We start from the raw sequence: 25,109 nt of genomic DNA, 5'->3' as shown, positions 1-25,109 counted from the left end.
TTTGCTGAAGTTGAAAAAACAGTAACCAGCCGCGATTGAAGCAGAAAAAAAAATTTAGAAAGTCTGTCTCATTTCACAGATTTTTTACACTTCTTTCTTCTCTTTTGCTAAATTAAATTAAAGGAAGTAAATCAGAAAACTGTACCTTATCTGGTAGAATTTCCTCCGTAATTCACTTGGTTTCACGCTTTTCCAACAGACAGCATCTGTAACCAGAGCCTTGTTTAACCTTACCCTACAATTCCCCTCCACTCATAAGGTTACTTTCTCTTCCCATAAAAAGATTCCAACCACAAAGGATTTCCTTTTGTCAAAAATAACCTCGCGGCTTCAACTGTTTGAATTGTAAAATTAAGAGCATATCCTTCGTAATTTAAACAGCTCTTACTCAACCTATTCACTTAGTTTATATTTGCCAAAACAAAGGTAGTCGTGACAAACTGACAAAAACCAAATCATGCAAACCACAAAGAAAACTGAACATAATTTTCTTGCTTTTTCGTTTCCAATTCTTTGATCATTTAGTCTTGTTATAATGTCTTCCGATGATGAGGTAAGGGCCTATTCTCTATACAACTCGATATAAAGCATTCGATTGAATTGTTTTTCTTTTTTCTTCTTTCTTCTTCCTAAACAAAACGCAACGACGGGACATAGCAGGCTACATGTAGTATTTGTGATGGGGATAAATCCACCAAAAGAAATCCTATCATATTTTGCGATGGAAAAGGTAAGCAATATCATTTCATAGAGAGATCTTTGATGAACCTTTTTTGCTCAGTTCGTACTTCAATATTTAGATTGTGATATGCCCGTTCATAAAAGTAAGTAGAATCCTTTTTTTAAAACATTGCACAGCTTCAGTCGCTCACACACTCGCTTTTTTTTTTTACTTTAAAACCGTTAAGTCTGTTACAAAGTAGATGAAATTCCAGATGATGACTGGTACTGTCAAAGATGTGAAAATAAGAGAAAGAAGAGACCAACCGTAAGCAATGAAATGCAAATCCTTTGTACAATAACAAGTTTACTTACATGACTCTATTAGAATATCATTTGTTGCCCTATGCAAACAGGCGCTATAAAAAGGACCGCAAGTACAGGAGAGTTCATTCATGTAGTCTGTGCTATGTGGAACAAAGCAATAGATGATAGTAGAGAGCCTTACATCGTGCCAATCAAACAATTGAACCGACATGTAAAGCTTGATTAGAATTGCTTCTAGAGGGAATTGGCATTAATTGTTCTATACCTTGAATCAATCTATAGGAATGCTATTATTGCTACAAGAAGAAAGGGTTTACAATACAGTGCGAAGAAGTTGATTGTGCCATGTATGCGAATCTACGTAAATTTAATCTATCTTCTATATTGTAAGCTAACAATATCGCCTCAAAATTAGCTTTTTCCATGCCACCTGTGCAATCAACAACGGTATCATAAATCCTGCCTCTACTGTTCCATCAGACTTTTCTCCAAGATGCGGCAAACATCTTGCCGAATATGAAAGAAGGAAAACGAAGAGCAAAAATCGTCCCCTAATAGAGACCATATCTTCTGACAGTGAAGACACAGCAATGAAGTTTGAAGACGATGAGGAGACTGAGGATGAATCCGAAGAGAAAAGTTCAGATGCATCCGGAGACAAGAAACAAAAAGCATCTATTAATAAGAAAAAAGCAGCAAAATCGAGCCACCGTAGCCAACAGCAGCAACAACAACAGTCTGTCAAAAGAGAAAGGTCACCAAACTTGGTTTTCACAGATGACAGTGATGATGATATGTGCTTGAATAATGGAACAAACGATAAGCATAAGAAGGCGCCTACTTCAATAAGTACGGCTACAAAAATAAATTCCCTAGCTATTACAAGCCAAAAGCCTACACAGCAAAACAACAGTGCTTATAGCAACAACAAAGATGGAAGTAGTAAAACAAAAGTGATTGATGAAACTCAAGATCACAAAGAACGCCTCGATATCAAGAGAAGGAAAACTGAACATCAAGCAACCAGCAGCAACAATAATACCAGACCATCCCTCAAGATTGAAGACAGCAAGTTGAAAAGCAGTAACAGTACTGTAGCCTCATCATCTATGACAAAACAAAAGCCTGTGATTGGCAATTCCAGCAGTAATATCATTCCTTCTTCAGCTTTAACGCCACCTTTAAAAAAGACCAGTGGACCAGGAATCATTAAAGATATTGCTGAGGTTCGTTCTTTTCTAGCCAAGAGTACAACATTAGGACAGTAATTAAGCCTAGCTATGTATTCCTAACGCTTTCTTTTTTTATTCTATATTTCCTATCTGTAGATACGAAATGACATTAAGGCAGATGCTCAACGTTGGAATCTGAATGCTTCTGGTAACTCAATATCAATGAACCGCAATCAACCTGCTACACCTACAACAGCGAAAGCTGGTTTTTTGGAAAATGATAGAAAAATGATGACGAATGATGAAAAAGAGGAATTCAACAGACTAAATAGACGGTTTGCTGAGCTCAAACGGAATGTTACTGAGATTTTTACATCCTTAAATCTTCGTCTTCCGAGCAATTCTGCAGTAACGCCTGAACGAGACATAGAAGCTTACGTCGCTCAGCTACAACAAATAGTAAAGCGAGCTGGGCCAATTCGTGATTCAGATATTGCTGTTATTCAAGATTGCGTAAGAAGCTCTTTCAAACAAAGGGAGTAATATCACCCTTTATATTCCACATCCCATTGCCCATAGTATCTTATATCCTTATTCTTTCTGATTTTCCTTTCTTAGATTTCCTCTTTTTTCTTTTTTCTATATCTTTTAGTTGTATATAAACATAATTCTTCTTCTTAATTTACAATTTTCTTCAATCCCGTCTATTTAATCTTCACAATAAACAGCCGCTGTTTGTTTTTTTTTACAATTTGAAGGTTCTCAAAAATACTGTAACGTAGAGGTGTTGCAAAAGAACAATCAAAAAAATTAACCGGTTAATCAACTGACTTACAATTTTTCGCTTTGCAGGATTAAGAAAAAGAAATCAACAGTTCCTGTCGGCTGAAGTGATCGTTTCTTTTTGAAATGGAGGAAAGTCATAGTAGTGATCATTCGGAAGGTCATAAAGCACTACTGGAACTTGAAAAGAAATTCAATAAGAAAGCGCGATCTTCAGCTTCAAACATTCAAGGATCTCAAATTCAGGCTTTAACGGGCTTTATCCAAATTTTCGATCAATATCCGTACCCTGTTGTGATCAATGCTGCCATTCTTAAGTTAGCTGACTGGTTTCGAATCTAGTAAATGTCCTAGCTTATTCTTCTTGTATAACGACTTGCATATTTTTGCTAACGCGTCTGAAAATGTACCTCTGGGTTTATCATTTTATTTTATTTTTTGGTTAAAGTAATAATCATGTCAAATACTATATTTACAGAGTTTTCAAAGGAGCTTCTGAATCTCAGTTATGCAAGGTCATTAACGTTGAAGAGACTGTGAGACGTATATTACCTGTTCTCGGTAGTAATGACCCTACTGCCCGAGCAATAGCTCTTCGGTATGTTCCTTATCAAAAGCAAATGAAGCAAGAGAGAATGGTCGAATATGTATTACTTTGATACTATTGTTTTCATTAAAATAACAGTGTGTTTGGTTGCATGTCGGTGATAAGCTCAAACAATTTGGATGTTCATTATGGGTAAGATGGACGAATCGAACTGTGCCATATATAAGCAGGTACTAACCAGCCCCATTAAACTGCAGTATCATTCAACAAATGGAATTAGCAACAGATCGTATCGAATTAGAAGCAGCCATTTGGGCAGCAGATCAGATATGTGCAAGATCCAAAACGTTTCCTTCAGTGATTTTTCCTAAAATAGTTGAAAAGCTTCAAAGTAAAGCCGTTTTGTTAAGTATATAGTTCTTACAGCTGAAACTAAATGTCGTTTTACTCCTTTACAACTTCAGATCCAAATACTCCTCTAGAGATAAAAACCAAGATTATAAAGATATTTCGGCACATGCATCAAGATATTGGTATGGCTAGAGAAGCAAAATCAACCTGTTTACAGCTTTTGCAAGATAAGACTACAGATACGCAGCTGGTTCTCGTAACACTTAGAACGCTGACGTTACTATCAAGCCAAGTAGTTATAGATAGAAAAGAACAGGTAACATTATATTGAATGCTGATTTATAGAGCAATGCTTAACTGAGTCGAACTATATTTTATTACAGATCGAAAGACTCATTGATTATTCCTTGAACGATGAAAGGGACCTCGTCAGATATAATGTATTTTATGATTTAGTTTTACTAGGAAGAAATGACACCATGCTGGATGAAACACACATTATTCACTTGTTGGAAGCCGTCAAAAAGTCACAACAAAACAAAAAGATTCATCTTAAAGCTATCCATTGTGCAAGAAAAGTAATAGAATCTCATCATAAATTGATCCTGCATATGATGGACCCAACCTCCTCATCTCGTGAATATGAACCATTATCTTATATACGTGAATTGGAGGCCATGATGCAGAATGCTATCCAACAACAGCAGTATACTATAACCATCGCCATAGCGAAATTATTGTACAGCATTTTGCGCATCATACTTGGTCAACAAAACCCAGCACATAGCTCAACAGCAATGGATGTGGATTCAAATGTATTGTCTGAACTGAAGGCTCTTGGCCAACGTGTGACAGAAATAATCACAAAGATGGACATAGAATTAATTAAACAGGACAAGACATTGAGAGCTATAAGCAAGTTAAGATTGCAAGAGCTTCTGAAAATCAAGTCGGATTTTTGCTTGCTACTGGATGATTGGGATTGTGATACTACATTCAAAGAAGCTTATACACTTTTGACGAAAGCCGATGGTAAGTATAAGAAATCACCAATAGTAACACTTTTTTATCATTGACTGTTCTCTTTAATGAACTTTGTTCTCAGATGATATTGTCGCGGTATTGTTGCCGTATTTGAGTTCTCTTTCTCAAAAATGTAAATTGTTACCCACCTGGTTTCCAAACGAAGCACTTAATGAAATGAAAAAGCGAATGAATAGACCGCTTATCTTTGTGAGTATGCTTTTGCTGTAGAGTGTGAGTTGAAGAAAAGCAAAGCTAACCATACTTATGATGTCGATACGTTTACACTATGCAAGGTCAATTTAAATCGATTGCTAGTTAGAACGACGAAAAGCAGTGATGAATTGATGAACCAATTGTTACCTATTTTACATCGATTTGGCAGTTTCAATCGAAAGAGAGAGAGATATCAGAGCAATGCTTGGAATTTATATCTAATAGGGCTTGAAGCGGGTCATTGTGGGTGGTATCAGCTATTGTATCTGATAATGAAGGATCTATGTCGTAATGTAGAAAAGGAGGCAAATTTTTATTGGTTAAGATCACTTGGCTCATTGGCTTTGGCTGAATGGACACTCTCACAGAATCAGCCAGGGACTGATCACTATATTCAATGTTTGAAAGAGTTAAAAGTAAGCTTAATTGACAAATAGTGAACAACAAAAAAACTTGTTTCATTTCACTAATGTTATACGTTATTTCACACAAGGCTTTATCAGCGTTTAGACAGCCACGTCCCATTCAGTCTGGTTATGTTCAATTACGGATGGAATTCATCGAGATAGTACAGCGCATGAAGGAGATTATTTCAACAACAATTAAAGATAGCAACGACAAAAAACAATCACGACAAATGCGATGTTGTGCCATTCAATTTCGCAAATTAGCATTCAAATATGACTTTCTGGCTCAATCCAAGTCAGCCAAAAAACTTGACAGGGAAATGTTGGATGCCATTGAAACGTATAAGACATGCGCTCTAGTCTGTGAACATGCCACACAAACATTTGTGGGTTCGGATCATTCATTTTTCTGTATTGATCCATCCCTCATACCCCTTATTGCTTACAACGAACCTACTATGCCAAGCGAAACTCTACAACAACTGCCAAGTCAGCATCTATTATCTAGTACTACAAAGCGAATGATGTATAGAAGCAAAGACTTTTTATGCAAGGTAATACAATGGGAAGATTCACGTGAAAATGCGGAAGTTGACTTCAGATCAGTAAGTAATCAGAAATTAGTGGATTGTACATACATGAAGAATAACCGGTTTAACAAAAATTACAGATCTATTCTGAAGATTTACGCATAGCTCTCGACACGATTTTAGCGGAGCCATTGATTTTACCCAAGTCTTTCTTCAGCAGTATGAAAAGCCCAACTTGACCATGAATTAAATATTTAATGTATCTCTTTTGCGTTCTACAAAACAGTTCTTGATACAACACATTCAAAGTAATGCATAATTTGTCTAGTGGTAGTAAGAATGATAAGGTGGGGACTAATCTACCAAAATTGAGTGCTCTACAAAATGAGCAAAGAACTCTGTCTATTATGTTCTATATACATATATAACGATTAGCAAACGATACACTTCCCGTTTTTGTCAGTTGTAGAGAGAAGTTTCGCTAGTCGTAATTGTTCATCGTCTGTAATTATTCCTTGCTTCATTTTAGCCTGTAAGTTCGCTATCTCTTGTTTTCGTGCATTCGCTGCGTTGAACCGTTCTCTTCTCTGTCTTTCCATCTCTGCCCTCGAGAATTGTTGTTGATTTGCAGAACTGTTGCTGCTATTGACATTGAACAGATGTAGTTTTGCTGATTTTTTCGTACTAGGCTTTGATGGTTTCCCTGTGCATTGATGGTCTATTGCTAAGCGATGTTTAACACAGAAGGAAAGCCCACATTCAGGACAGTGTATTGGTACTAACATTTTAGCTGTGCAGCCTTTTTTCCGACATGTATTATCATTTTTAGGTTCCAAATCAGAGCAATTACTTTGTATATGTGCATTCATCTAAGAGAATCAGGTCTTTAACATTAAGCGGTTTTTGTAAATCAAGATAATTTGACATCAACTTACTCGAACATTTGGATCATCTCCTCGTTTGACAGGTACAGGCTTGTCACATATGGGACAAATTGGTACTCTACAATAATAGATATTTAATCAGGCTTCTTTCGGATATGAATCACAATATTAATATATACCTGACGTCCATCTTTGGTTCATTTAAAATCTGACATTTGTGAGCCTGTAATTTAAAGTGATCTTGACTACGAATGATTTTCAATGATTAAATAGACTTCATTATCAGGATTCTTCAAAAAGAGAATTTTACCAGTATATTTTCTGACAATAAACACAAGTGTAAGGCAGAAAGTCTAGAAAAATATATTTCAGTCGAGGTTAAAGAGTAAGGCTGACTAAAAACTTTTCATCGTACCGTAGAGATTGCAACCCTCAGCTGTACATCGTTTTCCAAGCTCTGGAAATTCCATACTGTATAGTCGAAGAGTCTTACGTAAGTGTTTTTATTGAGAAAGAATGAAAAAAAGAACTGCATATGCTATTTTTTTCGCAAAGGTTTTTCTGTTCCTGTAAATTACTATCTTTGGCAATTCATTCCCATTCAACAGCAGAAAAAAAAAATCGAGCTTATCGCAAAGGGCGTTTAATAGATCTTTCTACTACCATTGAGCAAATTCTAATCTTTTCGATCGATTAATAAGTGAAGACACCATGTCCGCTCTTGCTGATGAAACCATTCGTAGAGTATGTAATATTTCACTCTTTTTCTAACCTGACTTAATAGTTGGCAAGTTCATTAATTCATTCTTTTTAGGTTTTTGTGGAATTGCAAAACAAGTACATCCAAAGTCAACAACAAGCTGCCACAGTAAAAGCCCAAATCACAGCTAAGCAACGTGAACGTAAATTAGCAGAGTTGACAAGACGTGAATTGGATGGCTTGGATGAAGATACAAACACTTACAAACCAGTTGGCAAAATGTAATTCTTTTCTGTAGCTGCTGATTTTTTCGTGGATTGATTTGAAAAATTAGCCTTTGACCTTTCCTCTCATTGATAGGTTTATCCAAAGCCCTTTGAGCGAAATGAAAAATGAATACGTAAGGTCAATATCTCAAGCTGATGAAGAAATTAAAAAGTTGGAGAAATCACACAAATACTTCGAACGCGCAGCAACGGATGCTCAGGCAAATCTTAAGGATATTCTTCAAGGTCCAAGAACATAGCTGTAAAATCAGCTACAGAGAGAATGTTACTTTGTGATAATTTTCTATTAATCATTATATTGAATCAGATGGCTATTTATATGTTTGTATGGTTATAGAAGAAGAAATGAATCCATTAACGAATAAAAAACACTAAAATGTGCTTCTTAAAATTTGCGAGGTTTTTGTTTGCAAAAAATGTCTAACACCAAGCGGATGGGGAGGCAACACTGGGGTGTTACTATTACTGTGTTCATCAGTGAGGACTTTCGTTTCTTGATAAGAGTTGCTAAGCTGTTTTATCGATTGGTTTTTACGGTTGGCTTTTTCCATCTCTTTTGTAGTCTTTGCACCTGCGTTTCGAAGATAGTCTGCAATATTTTTGAGATCAGCTTGTTTTGCGAGGTCAAGTGGCGTCTGTACTTGCTTCAAAACATAATGATTGGGATATGCGCCCAACTCACCGATCAGTTTCGCTACGACTTTGAATCTTTGGTTACGTATAGCATAATGCAGTGGAGTCTCATTTTTATTACATTTGGCATCAACATTGCACTGAGCATCTCGAGCAAAGACTGTGATAATCTTCAATTTGCCAGTAATACATGCGTAATGTAGAGGTGTTAGGCCTATTTTTTTGAGAAATTGGTTACTAGAGAAGACTTTGAAACGACGAGCTCTAAAATCAATTATACCATTATCGTCTTTGCATTCGATTATATCATTGTTACAGAGTTTAAGAACACACCTGGCCATGTCTTCTGAGCCACTTTGTACCGCAGCATGAAGTGCGTTTTCACCATAGGGACCCCTATCAAGCATAAGATTAGCACCAGCGCGTTCAACCAATAGTTTGACACCATTGATGTAGCCCATTTTCGCCGCCAACACCACAGGAGCAATCTTATCCTCCTTTTTTAATGTCAGTGGGTAAATGCTCCCTTTGCCTCCTGCATCAATGACTGCACGTAAAGCAGGTGTATTCTTGACCGTAATCAACGCATGGATCAAACTATATCCTTCTTTAACGTTTTTCATGGACTCTGTGTTTTTTGCTACATTTGGATCTCCCCCGCGGCGAAGGTATTCTCTACACATTGGTTATTATGAAAGTTTTATAGTTAGCATTTCAGAAGAATTTGTAATGTAAGTCGAAAAGTAATTCTTACAAGACCATATTGGCTACTTCTTTCTTATTACCATATCCGTTGGATATCGCGATCCAGAATCCATCGGTACAACCGAATTTCAAAATCTGACGTGAATTGTCATCGCCGAGTAGATTTTGTTGCTGTTGACTTAGCATACTATGTTCTCGATGCAATATTCCTCCGTCATGCTGACTTTCATTGTTATTCATGTTGGTAGTGCTGTTCATTATATTTGAGGTGGCGAGGGCGACCGGAGAAAGGAGTGAATTTGTAGAATCAGGAGATAGAGCAAGGTTTAGATCCTCTGTCTCAGATAGGACTGTAAAAATATCTATATCATCTGTTTGATTTGGATCACCACTGCTATCGTCGATTATATTACTTGAGCTATCGACGATACTAGCAAGAGGTTCAACAAAGTCGTCCGAAAACGAAATTGTGGATGTTCTAATCGATGAGGCACAGGAGGAGCGCCCAGATGAAGAGGAAGAAGATGTCGAATATCCACTCTTACCAGAGAGACAGCTGGCGTTACTCGACATGAGTAAAGACCTTCTGCTGATACTGCCACTGTAAGTGCTACTGCTAATATTGCTAAAAAGACTACTCTCACTGGCTCGATGAAAATGGTGTCTCTGTTGCTGATTTGCTAATAAAGCTTCATATCGAGTTTTGAAATACTGACACTGCTTCAGGCAACGCTCGTAGGAGTGTGATTGCGCACTTAACCGATATTGTAGGCTTTGTTTTGATTGTTCAAGTCTGTCCAAAGCGTCTATCAAAGCATCATGTCTTTCAGACCAGGACAAAATTATTTTATCCATCGCGATTTTCAAGCGGTTCTGAAGCTCTGTGCAATCAACTTCTGTAATTATGTTTCGTAGTTGCTGTTCGTGTTTCGTCTCTTCGTATTTTCGAAAGCGGGTAAATGATGGTCTATTGCCCTTATCGGTGAATGTTCTTTTGGATGTAGTAGGTGGAGCAGGTAAGGATAGCGCTCTGTAGTGATCCTCTGTATTGTTGGTATTGCTAAAGCTCTCCATTTTCCGTTTGTTGTTACTAAGCAAGTATGTGCTGCTGTATCTGATGAAGTGAAGCAAAAACTCTGTTATGTGAGGAAGCAGGCAAAAACAAAGGAAGCGAAAAAGAAAAGATAGCAGCATTTAATTCTGTAAAAATCGCTACAGTAGTATGTAAAATGAGATGGAAAGGTTATTCTATTTGCGCTTTTCTTTCGTTTTCCTCCCTTCGATTTCTACAAAATTGACTTTCTTGCACGCAGAAAACATAAGGATGATCCGTTACTATAAACAAAAGTGATAGCCCGTAGGATCCTATTGGACACTGGTTGAGTAATATGATTTGGTTTCCTCCCTCTTCTCGTTTTGCAAGAAAATTTATGCGTATCTTATACACATGCATGATAGATGTGTTCCATAGTTGTTATGTACCAAGCGTCTTCTATTTATTAATTGTACATCGGTAAATGCTGACAACGCCGTGAAAAGCTGCTTGGTTAGACTCATCTTGTGGTATTTTTTTTTTTCTTTTTTTTTAGAAGAACCAAAAGAAAAAGGTATACTGAGGATGGCAGGTTTGTTTTTTCATGCGATATATGGGGTATGTAATATGGATGTATACGTGATAATTGATTATTAAGGTTAATAAAAGTCTAACTAACAATATCTACTGCTCAAGGTCTTTCATTCTAGGAAGCTTTACAATTGCTCTTTCTACTATAGTATGTGCACCATATTTGTAGGTCTTCTTTTAATTTTCTGTCATTTCCATTTCTCGATACTCTCTTTTTCGTCTGTATCTTCCGGCACAGCTAGCAATGGCTAACGTTTAACGTAAAAAAGACAATGATGGTGTCAAACGTTAGTCAAAATTTCAACACGGGTATTCTCCTCCGCTCGCACGTAACAAGCGCCACATAATAACTCCTTAATGACAAATAACATAAAGTATAAATTGAAACACATATACTTACAATCCCAGCCTCTGGAAATGACCGAATAAAATTTGACACGAACAACCCAAACAGGAATAGCCAACAGTATGATTCCTAAGGCAATCACACTTTCAACGGGTGCTTCTATTAGTGGTGCAGTGCATAAAAATAGAGCAATGCTGCAAAAAAGTATTGGCGTTGAAATCCAAACATGATAAGGTCTTTGCAAATCAGGTTCGGTGTATCGGAGAACAAGCAAACATAATACGGCCAAAAAATGAAAGCTATTTACAAACATGTTAGTCTTCTACATGAAAACACAAGAAAACAACAGTTAAACACTTACATCCAAGCACCATAAGAATAAAAATTTATCAAAACTCTGAAAGAACCTATCATTATCATGATGGTAGTTAGTATAGCTTGTAAAATTAAGGCTGGAATGGGTGTCTGACGAATTTGATGGAGCTTTCCAAATAAACTAGGAATATGTCCTTGCTTTGCAGACACATAGATGATCCGAGCTCCTGTAAATACACTTGCATTAGCAGACTATTGTCAACAGGGGGCAAATAAAAGATATTAGGGGTAATTATTGTTGAAAGATTCACGTAAAGTTTTTAGAACAATGAAATTTGAAAATAAGCTTTGTAAAGGACAACTCACCCCGAAGCAACTAAAAGCAACACAGACAGCAAATATAATACCACCGGCTGGACCAAAAATCTTTTTTCCAAAATCCATAGAAACCGTATTTGTATGCATCACAACCTCCGGTCTTAACGCTGCAAGATAAGCAACGTTGGAAAGCATGTAACACACGATAACCAAGGGTATGCCGAAGATGATGACTCGTGGCAAATCTCTGTGTGAATCCTTCATTTCGCCCGATACATAATTTAAATTATTCCAACCATCAAATGCCCATAAAGCTATAGAAGAGATTTGTGAATTAAAATCAAACTTGGCTTGTTTTCTGTAATAGAGCGATTAGTACTTTATGGTTACCCGAATAAAATGCAACGCCAAATTGTCCAAAACTGATAGAATTAATGTTCTTGAAAGCATCACCATGAATACTATCGCCAACCACCAAATTCTTATTCGTCAATACAATAATACCAACGATCGATATAACAATGGCCGTAAGTACTTTAACCAAAGTTAATACATCTTGCACACGAACACCTGCTTTCACAGAGAAAGCGTTAATTGTTGTCAAAACGATCAAACAGACGATAGCCAATAACTTTGGTAAAAAAGACGGTATAATCGAATCAGCTAATTGTGCCGCCGCATCAGAATCATGAGGGATGTGAAAGAAATAAGTATGATAGGCAATACGCGACACGTATTCACCGAAAACTGTACAAACGATCGCCAAACTGCCAGGCTTTTGCACGACAATGCTGAAAAATTCAAACATGAACGAGACAAGGCTCCCAAATGCTCTTCCTAAATACACGGACTCACCGCCGTTTTGTGGTAGCATGGTACCTAATTCAGAATAACATAACGCACCGCTCAATGCTATCAAGCCTGATATAAACCAAATGACCAATGCTGTTCCATAAGCACCAGAGGACTCAAGTACAGGTCCTAGAGAGAACATTTATATCAGCTTACTTTCCCAAAAATACAGTCTCAATTACTGCCTTTTACGAATAACTAACCTGGGGAACTAAATAACCCACTACCAATCATCATACCGACAACGAGACCTAGCCCGTTCCAGAAAGTCACTTTCTTTTGTAGTTCAGGACCTCTTGCTTGCGTCTGTGACAATGGAATCATAGGGATAGTTTCAAAAGAGAAAACTGAAGATGAAGAGCGATTGCTATGGTGCGTTAAAGGCAATAATGTACTTTGAACGTTATCCAATTCTTCGTCATCTAAGCTGAATCGGTGTGATCCTGTGCTGAAAATGGAGTCCGAATCAGACTCACTTATTCTGAATCTATTAACATCTCGAATGTTTTCGTGGTAAATGCTTTCATCTGTAGATGATGACTGTAGAGTGGCGTTTATGCGAGGCATACTATATAGTTCATTTGCCTCTACTCAACTGAATGTAAAACCGAAAGTGGGTGGATAGCTTATATAGCGCACTTCTTTCTATTGAATAAGATCAATGGAAACGACGCAATAGTTGCAAGAATCAAAAATATTTCCAAATGTAGATTGTCAAATTTCTGATCCCCGCTCATTGCATATCATTTAAACAATTTTTTGGTACGCATGCCTTCTCTTTGAGATCTTCTCAACATGGATGAGGAAGCAGTGGAACAAAATAATGCTTGTAAAAATCCTGCTAATAGATCTATTACAACGGTAGAGGAGCTAAGAATAGCCCTTGAAAAAATGGGTTTAAGCACGAAAGGCCACAAAGCAGAATTAAAGCGACGTTACAGAAAGGCTTCTAAAAAGCAGAAAGAAAAAGAGGACGACGTAAAAACGACAGTAGCGTACCGAGACACCAGTGAAGCTACAAATGTATCAGAGAAAGCAATTACAGAAGCAACTGTTAATATGATGGAGGAGGCTACTACGATTGAAAATTTGATAGAGTCGAAGGCATCTGATAAAAAGTAATTGTTATTATAAAAAGATTTATTTTTTCTATTCAGCAACAGGAGCTGATATGTAAATTATTTAGGAAACAGCCTTTCGATTACTATTTATTTTTCGACGTGGAAGCTACTTGTGAAGAAAACGGTGGTTTTACGTATCCCAACGAGATCATTGAATTTCCTGTTGTTTTGGTGGATGGAAGCACTTTCGACATTGTAAGAAAAAATTGAGGCAAATAAGCGAGGAAGTGTTCAAAACACTAATCAGTGCAATAAACCTAGGTGGATGAATTCAGATCATATGTTAAACCAACAAGAAACCCCATTTTATCAGATTTTTGTATTAAACTGACAGGTATTCAACAGTCAACAGTAGACGAAAGCCCTACATTTGTGGAGGTTTTGGATTTATTCCAAGAATTCATGGCAAAATATGGTCTGTTTCAAACAAAATCAGCCACCTTTGTCACAGGTAAATGCAAGAAAATCATATTCCATTCCAACATTCAATGATCTGTCAAGGTATTTACATTGAAACGATTATACATGAAATCTTTAGACGGTCCATTCGATATACGCGACTTTATCACAAAACAATGCAAACACAGCAAATTAAAAAAGAGACCTGCCTATTTCGATATACCCTGGGTCAACATTAGACAAAGTTTTAAAAGGTTCTATAAGCAAACGGAGAATAAGAATATCAGCATGATGTTGAGCTATCTCAACATGAAATTTGAAGGCAGAGAACACTCAGGCTTGGATGATGCCAGAAATTTAGTTGCTATAGGGAAAAGAATGCATGAAGAAGGCTGTATATTTAAACCAAACTGCAATTATAGTTTTCGTAACAATCAGGTTTATTATCAGACAAATAAACAGAAAAGGAGGAGATAGATGGCGAACTTCCAACACTAAGTGCTGTTTTATGAGAGCTCATGGACTCTTCTGTTGCACAGTCTGACAAACAAAAAAGGAAAATTTATTTTGCCAAAATCACTTTGACAGTTAATTTAACTTTAAATTTGGTGTTTTTCGAACCTTCTACAGTTTACAGATTCAAAGGAAATAGTAAAATGCTATTAACACGAGACTTAGCAGCATCTATATCAGGATACATTTCGATTGTGTTTTGGCTAATTGTATTCATACCGTAATTATTCGAATTTGTTCGAACAACTGAAAATTTTTTGCGATGCCCCCATGCGATCTCTGCAAAACTGACTTCTCTCATTGCAGTCAATTAGAAGAAAACTTTAAACGAAAAAGCGGCGATGGCATATCATTACCTTTTTTGATAACTTGGCTTGTGGGAGATTTTTTCAGTCTGGCTGGTGTGATTATGGAAAGACTGATGTTTACTATGGTATAAGTGAATGCATTATGGAGACTTCATAGCTTATGCTTGGACTAACGTTATGTCTGTGTGTATTGTGGGAAAATTGTATCAGTTTTTATTGGCTCTCTGGTACACAATTAGTGATCTCGGCTTGATTTGGCAAGTCATTTACTACAAACACTGTATTACGACCAAAATAAAACACGAAGAGCTTGACGAAGCTATATCCCTCCTTCCACAATCAGTATTAAAGCAACGTCGTTCTAGTGTTGAAGCTACAGTACTTTCTAAACCAGATACTAATAGCCCGGAAAAAACAACAGCATCAGCAACGAAAAACCTTCAAAATTTAGAAGAGCCGTTTGTCAGTAGAACAGATTCTTCATTTGAGGAAGGCACTTCTTACTACGACAATGACGAGAATATCTATAATGATAATTTTGCAAATCAACCAAAAATCAAACCCATGTGCCTGAACACTGGCATGTTCGCTATACTGATAGTTGTTACCTTGATTTCATGCTATGGCTATGAAGCAGCAATTACTCAGCCTATTGATAAAACTAAAGGATCAGAAAACACTATTAATGTTCTGCCACAGATTTTTGGCTGGTTAAGTGCTATTCTATACATCGGTAGTAGAATTCCGCAGCTTGTGAAGAACTATAAGGACCAAAGCACTGAAGGTTTGAGTGTTGGTATGTTCGTGTGTGCAGTATTTGGTAATATCTTTTACACTATGGTAAGTGCCGTTCACTTGACAATTTTTGGTACCATCTCTGAACATCATTTGATTTATTATTAGTCTATCTTCTTGAAGTCAACAGAAAGAATATATATCATTAGAAACCTTTCTTGGATCATCGGAAGCGCTGGAACAATAATTTTTGATATCATGATCTTTTTGCAATTTTACGCTTATAATCGTCGCAAAGTTGACTAATGCATGTATAGTACAATTTTTTTGTAAATTTTGTAATTGCTGGTAGCTCCTCCTTTATACCTTCATTTAATGCCTGTACATAAAACACTCTTCTCCCCCTCCTACCCCTCCAGATCAGATATGGCCGTTCCTAATTCCTAAAGCAATATAGCAATAAATAAACAGTTGCCGAGCATGATTAGAGTTTTCTAGCCCGATATTATACTGTCATTTACATTTCTTTACCTACCAGTAAATAAACTAGTTACAAGTGCTCATTCTTTCAAATTGCGACCAGAATCTTAGTCAGAAAAGAAGTGGTAAGTTCACTGTTTGAGCTATAAGATACAATGGTGGTGATGAGTACTTTAACATTACAAAAGAAGCCTAGTGCTTTTATTCTCTTCTTGTTAGTGAATCGATTCAAACTGTTAGCATTGATGTTCAGCATTTGATGTTGAAAACGAAGATGAATGGAGCTACAAGCGGGCAATACCTCCGGTCATATTATCGATATGCATTAGAAAGTTCCTAAATTGGCTTTTAAAGGGTTCACGGCGTACGCAGTCAAGCGATTCTATGATCGTTATAAATTGTCGCCCATCAAATAGCTCGAAGTAATATAACGTTTTTGAGATGGCATGTATAAATTATATAGCTATATAGACGTTCGGCTGAATATTTTCCGCATAATGATGTCTCTTTGAAACCTCAATAACCGCTTAATCAAATTTTCTCCATAAGGATTGGACAATTACTAGTTCTTAATTCAAATTGACTTAATAGCATATCGTTCCTTGACTATATTTCTTAATACAGCTATATATGAAGTAAACAGGTTATTAAATCGATCTTTCTCTCCCCAGTAACTTGCATAACGTAGCCTTCTCCTTTCTACTTCCATTTCACGGAAAGAATGCTTCTTCTTCTATGTCAATGTTAGGGCTCTCAAATTGCAGTAAAGGTTGTCTGTGTATTCATGGCTTTAAACAAATGATAAAACGAAGGGGCCCCTCTTTCCAAGGGGTATTGCAGGCTTAAAGCTATTTAGACTTCCACTTTTCTGATTACAAGCTGACTAGATGATAAATTGAAATAGTGCGCCATTACTTTTCTCCACCCTCAGAAAATTCATTCGTCCTAATAGAATCAAGAAAAGCGTCTTCATCACGCTACATCCCTTGAATTATACTTGAGTGTACTATAAGTTAGGTTCGCTTAGCAGATCTATATCATCTTATTGCTGTAAAAAAGTTGTTTCCTTTATTAACATCGATCATATGCAAAGAGCAGGCATTTACACATACGAACGATATCACTGGTCATAATTACTGCAATGTCAGGCATGATATGCAGCCGGTACAGTATATGGACCTGTAAATTTTTAATAGTTTAGATCCAAGTATGTCTTCTCTTTTTGATCTTTTTCTTATCTTCTTCAACTAGCAAAATAAAAATATGCACATGCTACTTATAGTTATACTGACATTTTCTTATCATATTTGTCTGTTACTAGCAAGCGCTATAACGGTTCTCGATAAACATGCTCTTGACGAACAACTACCTTCCAAATTTCAATCCATAGTTGCTTTTGGTGATTCTATGACTGATAATGGTTCGTTCGACGACTTTTACGCTAAAAACACAAGCAAAATTGACCCAGAAAGGTAGATTTGCAATTGCGTAGTGTCAAACCTCGTTGAATACAATGTAGTTTACCTTTAAAAATGCACATAGCCTTCATTCTTATACTTCTGCAAATGTATGGCTTTCAAGACAACGGCTGTTAAATTATGTACATTGTTTTAGATGATAACATGAATTTACTCACATTTAATTATAGCTTTCTCGTGCTTGTGATGGCCCAGTCTGGGTTGAACACCTAGCCACTTCCTTTGGCAGCCCCGATCTGTACAATTTTGCTCGTGTTGCTGCAAGCATCAATAATGTAAGTATTTGTAAACAGCAAAAGAAATTTTTTATTTGACTAAACTGTAAGCAGTCTCTAGTTTTAGAAGAAACCCCATATGACTTAAATACGCAAGTAACTAGATATTTGACCTCTGAGGCAGCCACCTTAACCAAAAACAATACCATTTTTTTCATATACATCGGAGGAAACGAAGTATTTGATATGTTCAAAGTATTTCCTAATGATTCTGTTGAAAGACGAAAGTTAATAGAACAACTCATGCTTTCAGCTCGCTTTAATTTGGTAAAGTCTGACTTAAACGTGCTTATATCGTTTTACATGGTGTGAATGAACAAAACAAATACCTTCCCTTTTTTTTTAGGAACGTCTGTATGCGATAGGCGCTCGATATATAATGCTCTTAGGACAACTGCCTCTCGAGGATTTGCCTATGCGTCGCAAATCACTGTCTGAAACCCGAGTCAAAATGGGCGATTTAGTCCGCGAGTTCAATATCAATTTGGAAAGACTTATGGAAGACTTCACAATCGACCACACAGAATTAAAAGCAATATATTTTGATTTATATTACTCTTTCAAGCCCCTATTTGTTTCTGACACCGGAAGAACGTGCATTTCTGAATCTAGTTGTGAGGGGTGAGTGATAAAGGAAATATTACAGTTTATTATCTACTTGTGATAATGATAGTTAACTTTATTTGCCAACTTGTATGTTGTAATTCACCTAGATACGTATTTTATGATCGGGGACATCCTACTTCTCTCTATCATGCTCAAATTGCTCAGGCCATTCGTGACAAACTCATCGAACTTGCTTGGTATGAGGAAACAGAACCATAGATTCTTACCGTACTCAAAGTTACAGCTTTTTATTCTATTTTTAAACTCAGTAACTGTTGATTGTTACGTTCTCATCCACACATTTTCAAAAATAATCACAAAGGCATATAGCTATTAATGCTAAAGGAGATTATTTTTCAATAAACCGAAGCTTGTCGAGCATTATTCAAATAGCGGCCAAGAGTGTATGTACCTTGATCAGTTGAGCTATAAGCTCAGACTTTATGCAGCCCCAATCAGAAGGTCTGCAACCGGCTATTCACGTTTCGAAAGCAGAGAGACGGAAACACAACCCCGGTTCTTTAAACTATTTTGAGGGGAAATTTCACTTTTGACATTTTTGATTCAAAAGAATCCTATTATCTCAATCTCTTTATTCCCTAAGCTTGCGTTGTTCTATATTACCCTATTTCCTGTTTCATATACGGACAATGCTCAGACAATTAATACAAAAAAGAAGTTTAGCAACCGTAGCCTCACCGCTCATTGTCAAAAATCACCGCATACAAGCTTCTGTCATTCTTTGCAGAGCACCTCAGATTCTTCGCGATGCTACACCATTTGAAAAAGCATATTTCGACTATACTGAGAAGATACAGCGCCAAGAATCGCTGACTACACCAACAGATTTTTATTTTAAAAAAGGTTCGGTAGCAGAACGTCGCTGGAAGTCAGAAGAAGAAGCACGCCAGCAAGCTATGACAAAAGATACATCACTTACAGAAGCGGTGGAGGAAGCACGTTCCGTTTGGGAAAAAGAAAATGAAAGCTTAGCCAATGCTACAACTAAGATCACAGTGACTGATCGCTCTACTAAGGCCGACGCTGAGAATGACATAAAAAGCCTTGATCGCTCATTACAACGTACATTATACCTGGTAGTGAGGAATAACAAAAATGGTTTATGGCAATTCCCTGAAGGGCCTGTTGATGGTTCAGAGCTTTTGCATGAGGTAAGAAAGGCAGTCTGTGAGAAGTAAGGTTTTCTGAAAGGATGTTGTTTGATGTTTAACCAAAAACCTGCATTTGCTTAATTATCATAGGCAGCAGAACGTACCTTGAAAGATTTTTGTGGTAAAAATATGGATACTTGGTTTGTTGGACGACAGCCCATCGCCTTCCACAAGAAATCCTCAGATAAGCAAGAGGACTATGGTTCAAAAACATTCTTCATGAAGGCGCGTATATTTGCAGGACAGGTTAAACCTAGCGATAGAGTCAGTGATTTTGCTTGGTTGACAAAGGAAGAATTAGCTACGAAACTTTCTCCTGAATACTATAAATCTGTTGTGGACAGCTTGGGAGATCTTTAAGAATATATCATCAACATTAATTTATATAGAACTTGTCACTTTATTTTCTGTACATATAAATACTTTAACCATTATATATAGTTTGTTTAGCTTGCAAAACTCTGTATAATAGTTAATTACAAACGTGCTTAAGATATGATTTGGAGAATCATTTTCATTGCGGGTATAAAGGGTACAGCGTATACAATTAGGAATGGACCAAAGGAGTTGCTATCTGTTCAACCAAACTACTCTTGCGCTTTTCAATCTTGAATTTCTTGAAAATATCTTTGAATGCGTTTTTTCCATTGCTTTTGCTTTCACGTGTGTTGGTTGAAGAAAAAGACGAAACAGATACCATTGAACTGCTGGGTAATGACATAAGCTGCTGACTTTTACCTTTCATATCCTTCATCTTTCTTTCCCAAATCATACTTTGTCTATGTTGTTGATAACATGCATTGCATAAAAAGTGTGTCTTGTCGACTTTGTCTAGCCTTGGCCAGTCATGTAGCATTTGTCTACACTTGGTACATTCATAATCAATTCGTAAATTTTGCCAATGTTTATCACCATAAGCCTCTTCATTTTCATAATTGAATAATATTGATTTATACTGACTCAAAAAATTACTCAAGTTCGAGCCACTCATTATTAAGGAGCTCCTTTGAGCAATTTCAATCAACTGCGCGGTATGTTCTTCAACGGAGCTTATTTGGTATTCGTCGAAATCCCTCCAAAAACGGTCTGCTTCCTGTAGATCTTGTAGCAACTGTCTCGTATGTATATTCTCCGAATGCAAATCATCTTGTTTCGCTGTTATTTGCTCTTGGTTCTTCTGTACATCTGAAATAGCTTTGGCAACCTCATTAACGGCCATTTGACAGCTATCTACGGTTGTTCTTAATTCTGATACTCTCTCCTCCGCGTCTAGATTTTTATCTCTTGCTCTTAAATATTTCTTTTTATATTGATCAGAGATAAGCGGTACGTTGTAGAACTGATGATATTGACGTTCTCGTTTGGATTTTTTGTTTCGCCGTTGCTCAGCATAAATTCTGATTTGGTTCAGCTCATCTTCGAACTTTGCAAGTTCCGATAGTAACGATGTCTTCCGGGAATTTAGTTGGATTATATCTGCTTTTAAACAAGTCTTGTCATCTTCCAATCTTCTTATTAACTGCTCTGTTGCGTGAAGCTGTTTGCTGCTTTTCTCTTGAACGATATGTGCAATTTGAAAAAATTCTCGATTTTTCTTTCTTCTGATTCCGCATTGATTTTGGATTTCATGCAGCAAATGGATGACATACTTGGAAGGGTTATTATTCATTATCAATGAAATAATAAAGTCTGCTTTTTCTGAACCGATGGGAAGCTGCTGCTGTTGTTGCTGTTGCTGTTCGCTCATTTTCAAAAGTCCTCAGAGATAGAGCAGGAAATAGAAAAGAGAAAGAAACAGACGATCTGTTTGGATGCTTTGTCTTCTCTTTGCCAAGAAAGATCAAAAAGAAAAACAATTCCTGTTTGGGTAACTGAAAATGAATCAGTGAAAGCTTCAAAAAAACTTAGCGGAGTTCCTTTTCTTCGTACCTGATAGTCGCGAGCCTTCTTCAAATCAAATATCAAAAGAAATAGCATCATAACAAGCGCTAGATATGATACATTTGTCAGCTTTTTCCATTGGTTTAAGATATACTAATTATCCTCAACCATTTTGGCTCATTCTTAATTACACTAAACTTTACATTTACACCTTTTATACTTGTAAAAAAGGAATCTAGAAAAGGACCTTTTCAGCCTCATTTGATACTTTCTTAGAAAAGCCTGGCGTTCAGGTGGTACATTGACAAAATTGATAGTACTCATAGGCTATAAATTATTACTACTTTTGTAATTGAGACCACAGAAAATTGATTTACTTATTTTTATTTTGATAGGGAGCCTGTATCTAAGGGCTCCTTTGCTGTATCCTAGGACTAAGTAATAGGGTGCAGTTTGCTAACAGTAAACTAGGCCTAGAGCTTACTTTCAAGTTAACTGAAACAGTCGTGAGATCAAATCTTAAAAAAATAGCTATTCCGGGCTGTAGATATGTAGCATCTAGAATACTCTTTAAGATGCTTATGTTTGTTTGGGAAATCAAGCACCTTAAAAGTGATAAAATGCCAATTGCTTCCACCCTCAACCAAAAGGTGTAAAAATTGTTAAGTCAGTCTTGTACCTTTTCTGACCTATAAATGACCTTGTTGCAGGAACACGTCATTTACATTTTTGTTCGCTATGTTCCTTTTGGAAAATGTTATGGGCAAAAATTAGATCACAACAGATTTAAAGATTTATGACAGATCACTGCTGAACTCTTTTTTTTTTTTTTTTTCTGAATCTGTGAAGGCAAGGTGCAATGAGCAATTACTTAGTTTAAACGGAACACTATGTTCAGGACACTGCGCAATATCAACCAAAAAGAAAAAGTATTAGCAAAGCATTTTTTGTGATTAGAATGTTATAGTGTGTAAGTCAACTGTTAGATATATCCCAGGAAATTAGCGACTCTAGGGCATAGTCTTCGGCGCAGATTTTTTCCTTCAGTTTTAATTTGACTCTAGCCTTTCTTGTCCCTCCCGTTTTTAATATCCATTTACTTGTCTAAGCGTCAAAAGGAAGTGTCAAATCGAGAGCGTTGTACTTATAATTTCTCTATAAAATTCTTCAGAAGGAGTTCTCGTTGCCATTATGGAAGCAGCCTTTTATTTTGATGCAAAATATAGGTTATACTTATATATGGTTTTCATACAGTCATTATGTATTGACAAAACAGAATGCTTATTTTCTTTTGCAACCTTTTATAGGTAAGATTTTGTCCTAGGTATTTTAGCCTCTTTACATGTCATTTTGTTTTATGATTCCAAATGTACTATCACCATGAACTGCAGCTAGACTGGTGACCTTCAGAAATAAGTGTTTATTTGGGAGCTTTCAGATGCTATTCGAGCCAACAACAATTGTGAGCAAATTTTATCTAATAAACAATACATGATTTACATAATCATTATCATTTTTTACCGAACAGGCGGTTGTAAGCTTAGTCTCAACCTTTCGGAATTATAGGGGGGCAAGGAGATACGATTGCTCACTCGCCCCGTTCATCACAATTTTTGAGTTTGAATGGAGTGACCTAAACATCCTGCATTTACATGAATAACATACTTTCAATATAAAGTTACTGCTCACTGAAGGACATCGTACTGGATGTCTGAATGCCAGAAACTACTTCCTCCTGATTTAGTCTTTTCTTTCCTTTTTGTTCATATTATCAAAATCGATAAACAAATGCGATATCGCTGGTCAGGCTCCACCATTCTTTGTTATATTTTATCCGTACTTTCTCTTCAAGCAGGAATTATACAATGTCGAAGTACATTCAGAGAAAGAAGGGGTGTTGGGTTTAGTCGAATTTTTGCATTCGGTGATTCGTATACAGATAATGGCTCTTTCGATGGTTTCTTTGAAAGCAATTCCAATGAAATTGATACAGCGAGGTAAAAAGATTGATGCAAAACTTTTGACAGTTTAATGGAGTTTCTTTTACATTGACATTTTGATACAAAAACCAGTCTCCATCCGCAAACTTCAAACTATGTAAGATAGAGAAACTATGAAGATATTCTTTTCCCCTCAATGAAATTGACACTATATTGCTGATGTTGATGTATATACAGATAAGGCGTTCAGCTGACGGACCGCTATGGATAGAGCATTTAGCGGAAATTCTAGGTGATGTTGAGTTGTTTGACTTTGCTCGGTCAGGCTCGACTGCAAATAATGTAAGTGTGATATCTACTACATAAACAGCAACCTAGTCTGTACGTAACAAGCACCTGATATATCACCTATCGTTAGGATATAACTCCTAGGGGTACTGAAGATATGAATACTCAAGTAAACAGCTACCTAAGTACATCCGTAGCTTCCGCATCAAAAAGTGGGTCAGCCTATTTCTTATGGACTGGCGTAAACGATATCAACGATCTCTTTAAAAAGTATGATGGAAATATAGCTCAATGTATCAAACAGTTGGATGATATAGTGTCAACCATAGAAGATGCCTGGGTAAGAATTCTTCTTGTGTTTTCATATCCGTTTTATATCAAGGATTTAACACACAGCGATCAATATGTTTAACATGTTATGATGGATACTAGCGCAAACTTCAAAAGTCAGGAGCGAATTACATTGTATTCCTAGGCTTGATTCCTTTACAGGAATTGCCCATGTATCAAGAGGTGCAATCCAATGTTAGAAATAATTTGAAAGAACTAATATTAGAATATAATGATCGGCTACGATTAGCTATGGATAAGTTCCGATCTGGCAGTCCCAATGTTCAAGCATTTTTCTTTGATACATACGGTCTGTTTGAGCAAAATTTCTCTCCTGAAGAACGTGAAAAAAATGCTAGACAACATTGTAATGCTGGGGAAAGCTGTGATGGGTGAGTGATTATGTCTATCCCTATCTTACACACCGCTGAACATTTAGTGACCATATTTTTATGCCCTTTTAAAGTTATATTTGGTGGGATAAACTTCATCCCTCCAGTAAAACTCATCGTCGAATAGCAGAAGCGGTTTTTCAATCTATGCAAAATGAAGGATGGCTATGACAGATTGCTATGGCAATGAAGGATAATGCAAAGTGTCCTTAAGACTATTCTGTTTATACGTTCAAGTATTTAATAAAATATATGTTTTAAATCGCAACGAGGTTATACTGATAGAGGACATGAACTATGAGACCGATTTCGAGACAGATCAATGAAATATGATAACGTATACGCTATTAGTACGTGAAAAGGTGTAAAAATAAAATAAGAAATGCTGTTGTAATACTTACATATGAGATGTAGTGTCAAAAGTTAGAGTTGAGCAGAATGACACATTTGACAGAAAAAGTGGTGTTATTGAGGGCGTTTGGCAGTCTTGTTCATTTCTTTATACTTCTTA

The 25,109-nt window shown here is 36.6% G+C and overlaps 13 protein-coding genes across 13 annotated transcripts; 9 read left to right on the top strand and 4 right to left on the bottom strand.

The window, feature by feature from the left end:
• The first annotated feature begins 39 nt into the window (after nucleotides 1-39).
• On the top strand, nucleotides 40-2,896 carry BDF20DRAFT_844786 (PHD-zinc-finger like domain-containing protein). The gene is made up of 10 exons (XM_053079642.1): nucleotides 40-208; nucleotides 284-426; nucleotides 526-553; nucleotides 658-730; nucleotides 801-824; nucleotides 909-988; nucleotides 1,049-1,198; nucleotides 1,270-1,334; nucleotides 1,403-2,213; nucleotides 2,316-2,896. The coding sequence occupies exons 3-10, from the start codon at nucleotides 536-538 to the stop codon at nucleotides 2,700-2,702; spliced, it is 1,608 nt and encodes a 535-aa protein (XP_052940722.1). The 5' UTR covers nucleotides 40-208; nucleotides 284-426; nucleotides 526-535; the 3' UTR covers nucleotides 2,703-2,896.
• Nucleotides 2,897-3,068: 172 nt separating this feature from the next.
• BDF20DRAFT_904109 (uncharacterized protein) lies at nucleotides 3,069-4,171 on the top strand (the record flags this gene model as incomplete). Its single annotated transcript, XM_053082986.1, has 5 exons — nucleotides 3,069-3,283; nucleotides 3,391-3,540; nucleotides 3,628-3,681; nucleotides 3,747-3,880; nucleotides 3,954-4,171. 5 exons carry the CDS (start codon nucleotides 3,069-3,071, stop codon nucleotides 4,169-4,171), a joined length of 771 nt encoding a protein of 256 aa, XP_052940721.1.
• Nucleotides 4,172-4,454: 283 nt separating this feature from the next.
• On the top strand, nucleotides 4,455-5,516 carry BDF20DRAFT_812735 (uncharacterized protein; the record flags this gene model as incomplete). The annotated part of the gene is made up of 3 exons (XM_053076816.1): nucleotides 4,455-4,872; nucleotides 4,946-5,073; nucleotides 5,160-5,516. The coding sequence occupies 3 exons, from the start codon at nucleotides 4,455-4,457 to the stop codon at nucleotides 5,514-5,516; spliced, it is 903 nt and encodes a 300-aa protein (XP_052940720.1).
• A 931-nt stretch (nucleotides 5,517-6,447) lies between these two features.
• On the bottom strand, nucleotides 6,448-7,090 carry BDF20DRAFT_904108 (uncharacterized protein; the record flags this gene model as incomplete). The annotated part of the gene is made up of 3 exons (XM_053082985.1): nucleotides 6,448-6,885; nucleotides 6,952-7,018; nucleotides 7,080-7,090. The coding sequence occupies 3 exons, from the start codon at nucleotides 7,088-7,090 to the stop codon at nucleotides 6,448-6,450; spliced, it is 516 nt and encodes a 171-aa protein (XP_052940719.1).
• A 521-nt stretch (nucleotides 7,091-7,611) lies between these two features.
• On the top strand, nucleotides 7,612-8,126 carry BDF20DRAFT_812795 (Prefoldin; the record flags this gene model as incomplete). The annotated part of the gene is made up of 3 exons (XM_053076829.1): nucleotides 7,612-7,644; nucleotides 7,715-7,881; nucleotides 7,961-8,126. The coding sequence occupies 3 exons, from the start codon at nucleotides 7,612-7,614 to the stop codon at nucleotides 8,124-8,126; spliced, it is 366 nt and encodes a 121-aa protein (XP_052940718.1).
• Nucleotides 8,127-8,258: 132 nt separating this feature from the next.
• On the bottom strand, nucleotides 8,259-10,419 carry BDF20DRAFT_831495 (ankyrin repeat-containing domain protein; the record flags this gene model as incomplete). The annotated part of the gene is made up of 2 exons (XM_053078454.1): nucleotides 8,259-9,195; nucleotides 9,275-10,419. The coding sequence occupies 2 exons, from the start codon at nucleotides 10,417-10,419 to the stop codon at nucleotides 8,259-8,261; spliced, it is 2,082 nt and encodes a 693-aa protein (XP_052940717.1).
• A 607-nt stretch (nucleotides 10,420-11,026) lies between these two features.
• Nucleotides 11,027-13,004, bottom strand: BDF20DRAFT_904105 (amino acid/polyamine transporter I; the record flags this gene model as incomplete). Its single annotated transcript, XM_053082984.1, has 6 exons — nucleotides 11,027-11,097; nucleotides 11,250-11,494; nucleotides 11,557-11,762; nucleotides 11,877-12,142; nucleotides 12,219-12,809; nucleotides 12,884-13,004. The coding sequence occupies 6 exons, from the start codon at nucleotides 13,002-13,004 to the stop codon at nucleotides 11,027-11,029; spliced, it is 1,500 nt and encodes a 499-aa protein (XP_052940716.1).
• A 400-nt stretch (nucleotides 13,005-13,404) lies between these two features.
• BDF20DRAFT_920118 (ribonuclease H-like domain-containing protein) lies at nucleotides 13,405-14,677 on the top strand (the record flags this gene model as incomplete). The annotated part of the gene is made up of 4 exons (XM_053084659.1): nucleotides 13,405-13,798; nucleotides 13,867-13,996; nucleotides 14,063-14,252; nucleotides 14,340-14,677. Exons 1-4 carry the CDS (start codon nucleotides 13,476-13,478, stop codon nucleotides 14,675-14,677), a joined length of 981 nt encoding a protein of 326 aa, XP_052940715.1. The 5' UTR covers nucleotides 13,405-13,475.
• On the top strand, nucleotides 14,426-16,447 carry BDF20DRAFT_44645 (PQ loop repeat-domain-containing protein). The gene is made up of 5 exons (XM_053075466.1): nucleotides 14,426-14,933; nucleotides 15,020-15,146; nucleotides 15,232-15,861; nucleotides 15,925-16,361; nucleotides 16,425-16,447. Exons 1-4 carry the CDS (start codon nucleotides 14,719-14,721, stop codon nucleotides 16,060-16,062), a joined length of 1,110 nt encoding a protein of 369 aa, XP_052940714.1. The 5' UTR covers nucleotides 14,426-14,718; the 3' UTR covers nucleotides 16,063-16,361; nucleotides 16,425-16,447.
• An 886-nt stretch (nucleotides 16,448-17,333) lies between these two features.
• BDF20DRAFT_844746 (uncharacterized protein) lies at nucleotides 17,334-18,990 on the top strand. The gene is made up of 6 exons (XM_053079641.1): nucleotides 17,334-17,708; nucleotides 17,779-17,803; nucleotides 17,885-17,989; nucleotides 18,044-18,256; nucleotides 18,336-18,610; nucleotides 18,703-18,990. The coding sequence occupies exons 1-6, from the start codon at nucleotides 17,500-17,502 to the stop codon at nucleotides 18,812-18,814; spliced, it is 939 nt and encodes a 312-aa protein (XP_052940713.1). The 5' UTR covers nucleotides 17,334-17,499; the 3' UTR covers nucleotides 18,815-18,990.
• Nucleotides 18,991-20,224, top strand: BDF20DRAFT_844744 (39S mitochondrial ribosomal protein L46-domain-containing protein). The gene is made up of 2 exons (XM_053079640.1): nucleotides 18,991-19,767; nucleotides 19,858-20,224. Exons 1-2 carry the CDS (start codon nucleotides 19,246-19,248, stop codon nucleotides 20,125-20,127), a joined length of 792 nt encoding a protein of 263 aa, XP_052940712.1. The 5' UTR covers nucleotides 18,991-19,245; the 3' UTR covers nucleotides 20,128-20,224.
• Nucleotides 20,225-21,506, bottom strand: BDF20DRAFT_844741 (uncharacterized protein). Its single transcript, XM_053079639.1, has one exon. The coding sequence runs from the start codon at nucleotides 21,434-21,436 to the stop codon at nucleotides 20,315-20,317; it is 1,122 nt and encodes a 373-aa protein (XP_052940711.1). The 5' UTR covers nucleotides 21,437-21,506; the 3' UTR covers nucleotides 20,225-20,314.
• Nucleotides 21,507-23,436: 1,930 nt separating this feature from the next.
• Nucleotides 23,437-24,769, top strand: BDF20DRAFT_997322 (GDSL lipase/esterase; the record flags this gene model as incomplete). Its single annotated transcript, XM_053085438.1, has 6 exons — nucleotides 23,437-23,645; nucleotides 23,721-23,745; nucleotides 23,826-23,930; nucleotides 24,007-24,216; nucleotides 24,309-24,598; nucleotides 24,673-24,769. 6 exons carry the CDS (start codon nucleotides 23,437-23,439, stop codon nucleotides 24,767-24,769), a joined length of 936 nt encoding a protein of 311 aa, XP_052940710.1.
• Nucleotides 24,770-25,109: the final 340 nt, after the last annotated feature.

This window comes from Mycotypha africana, assembly GCF_025528875.1.
Source record: "Mycotypha africana strain NRRL 2978 chromosome Unknown BDF20scaffold_1, whole genome shotgun sequence".
Taxonomy (NCBI): Eukaryota; Fungi; Mucoromycota; class Mucoromycetes; order Mucorales; family Mycotyphaceae; genus Mycotypha; species Mycotypha africana.
This window is presented reverse-complemented; position numbering and strand designations above follow the sequence as displayed.

What these genes read in the sequence shown, in the direction of transcription:
- BDF20DRAFT_844744 (XM_053079640.1), top strand. Translation starts at nt 19,246, where the DNA reads ATGCTCAGACAATTAATACAAAAAAGAAGTTTAGCAACCGTAGCCTCA. An exon ending in GTTCAGAGCTTTTGCATGAG is followed by an intron (nt 19,768 to 19,857) that starts GTAAGAAAGGCA and finishes TAATTATCATAG; the next exon opens with GCAGCAGAACGTACCTTGAA.
- BDF20DRAFT_844786 (XM_053079642.1), top strand. An exon ending in CATATTTTGCGATGGAAAAG is followed by an intron (nt 731 to 800) that starts GTAAGCAATATC and finishes TTCAATATTTAG; the next exon opens with ATTGTGATATGCCCGTTCAT. An exon ending in TCAAACAATTGAACCGACAT is followed by an intron (nt 1,199 to 1,269) that starts GTAAAGCTTGAT and finishes ATCAATCTATAG; the next exon opens with GAATGCTATTATTGCTACAA.
- BDF20DRAFT_844741 (XM_053079639.1), bottom strand. Translation starts at nt 21,436, where the DNA reads ATGAATAATAACCCTTCCAAGTATGTCATCCATTTGCTGCATGAAATC.
- BDF20DRAFT_844746 (XM_053079641.1), top strand. Translation starts at nt 17,500, where the DNA reads ATGCACATGCTACTTATAGTTATACTGACATTTTCTTATCATATTTGT. An exon ending in ATTCTTATACTTCTGCAAAT is followed by an intron (nt 17,804 to 17,884) that starts GTATGGCTTTCA and finishes ATTTAATTATAG; the next exon opens with CTTTCTCGTGCTTGTGATGG. An exon ending in TCTGAATCTAGTTGTGAGGG is followed by an intron (nt 18,611 to 18,702) that starts GTGAGTGATAAA and finishes TAATTCACCTAG; the next exon opens with ATACGTATTTTATGATCGGG.
- BDF20DRAFT_44645 (XM_053075466.1), top strand. Translation starts at nt 14,719, where the DNA reads ATGGACTCTTCTGTTGCACAGTCTGACAAACAAAAAAGGAAAATTTAT. An exon ending in TGGCTAATTGTATTCATACC is followed by an intron (nt 14,934 to 15,019) that starts GTAATTATTCGA and finishes CTCTCATTGCAG; the next exon opens with TCAATTAGAAGAAAACTTTA. An exon ending in GTAATATCTTTTACACTATG is followed by an intron (nt 15,862 to 15,924) that starts GTAAGTGCCGTT and finishes ATTTATTATTAG; the next exon opens with TCTATCTTCTTGAAGTCAAC.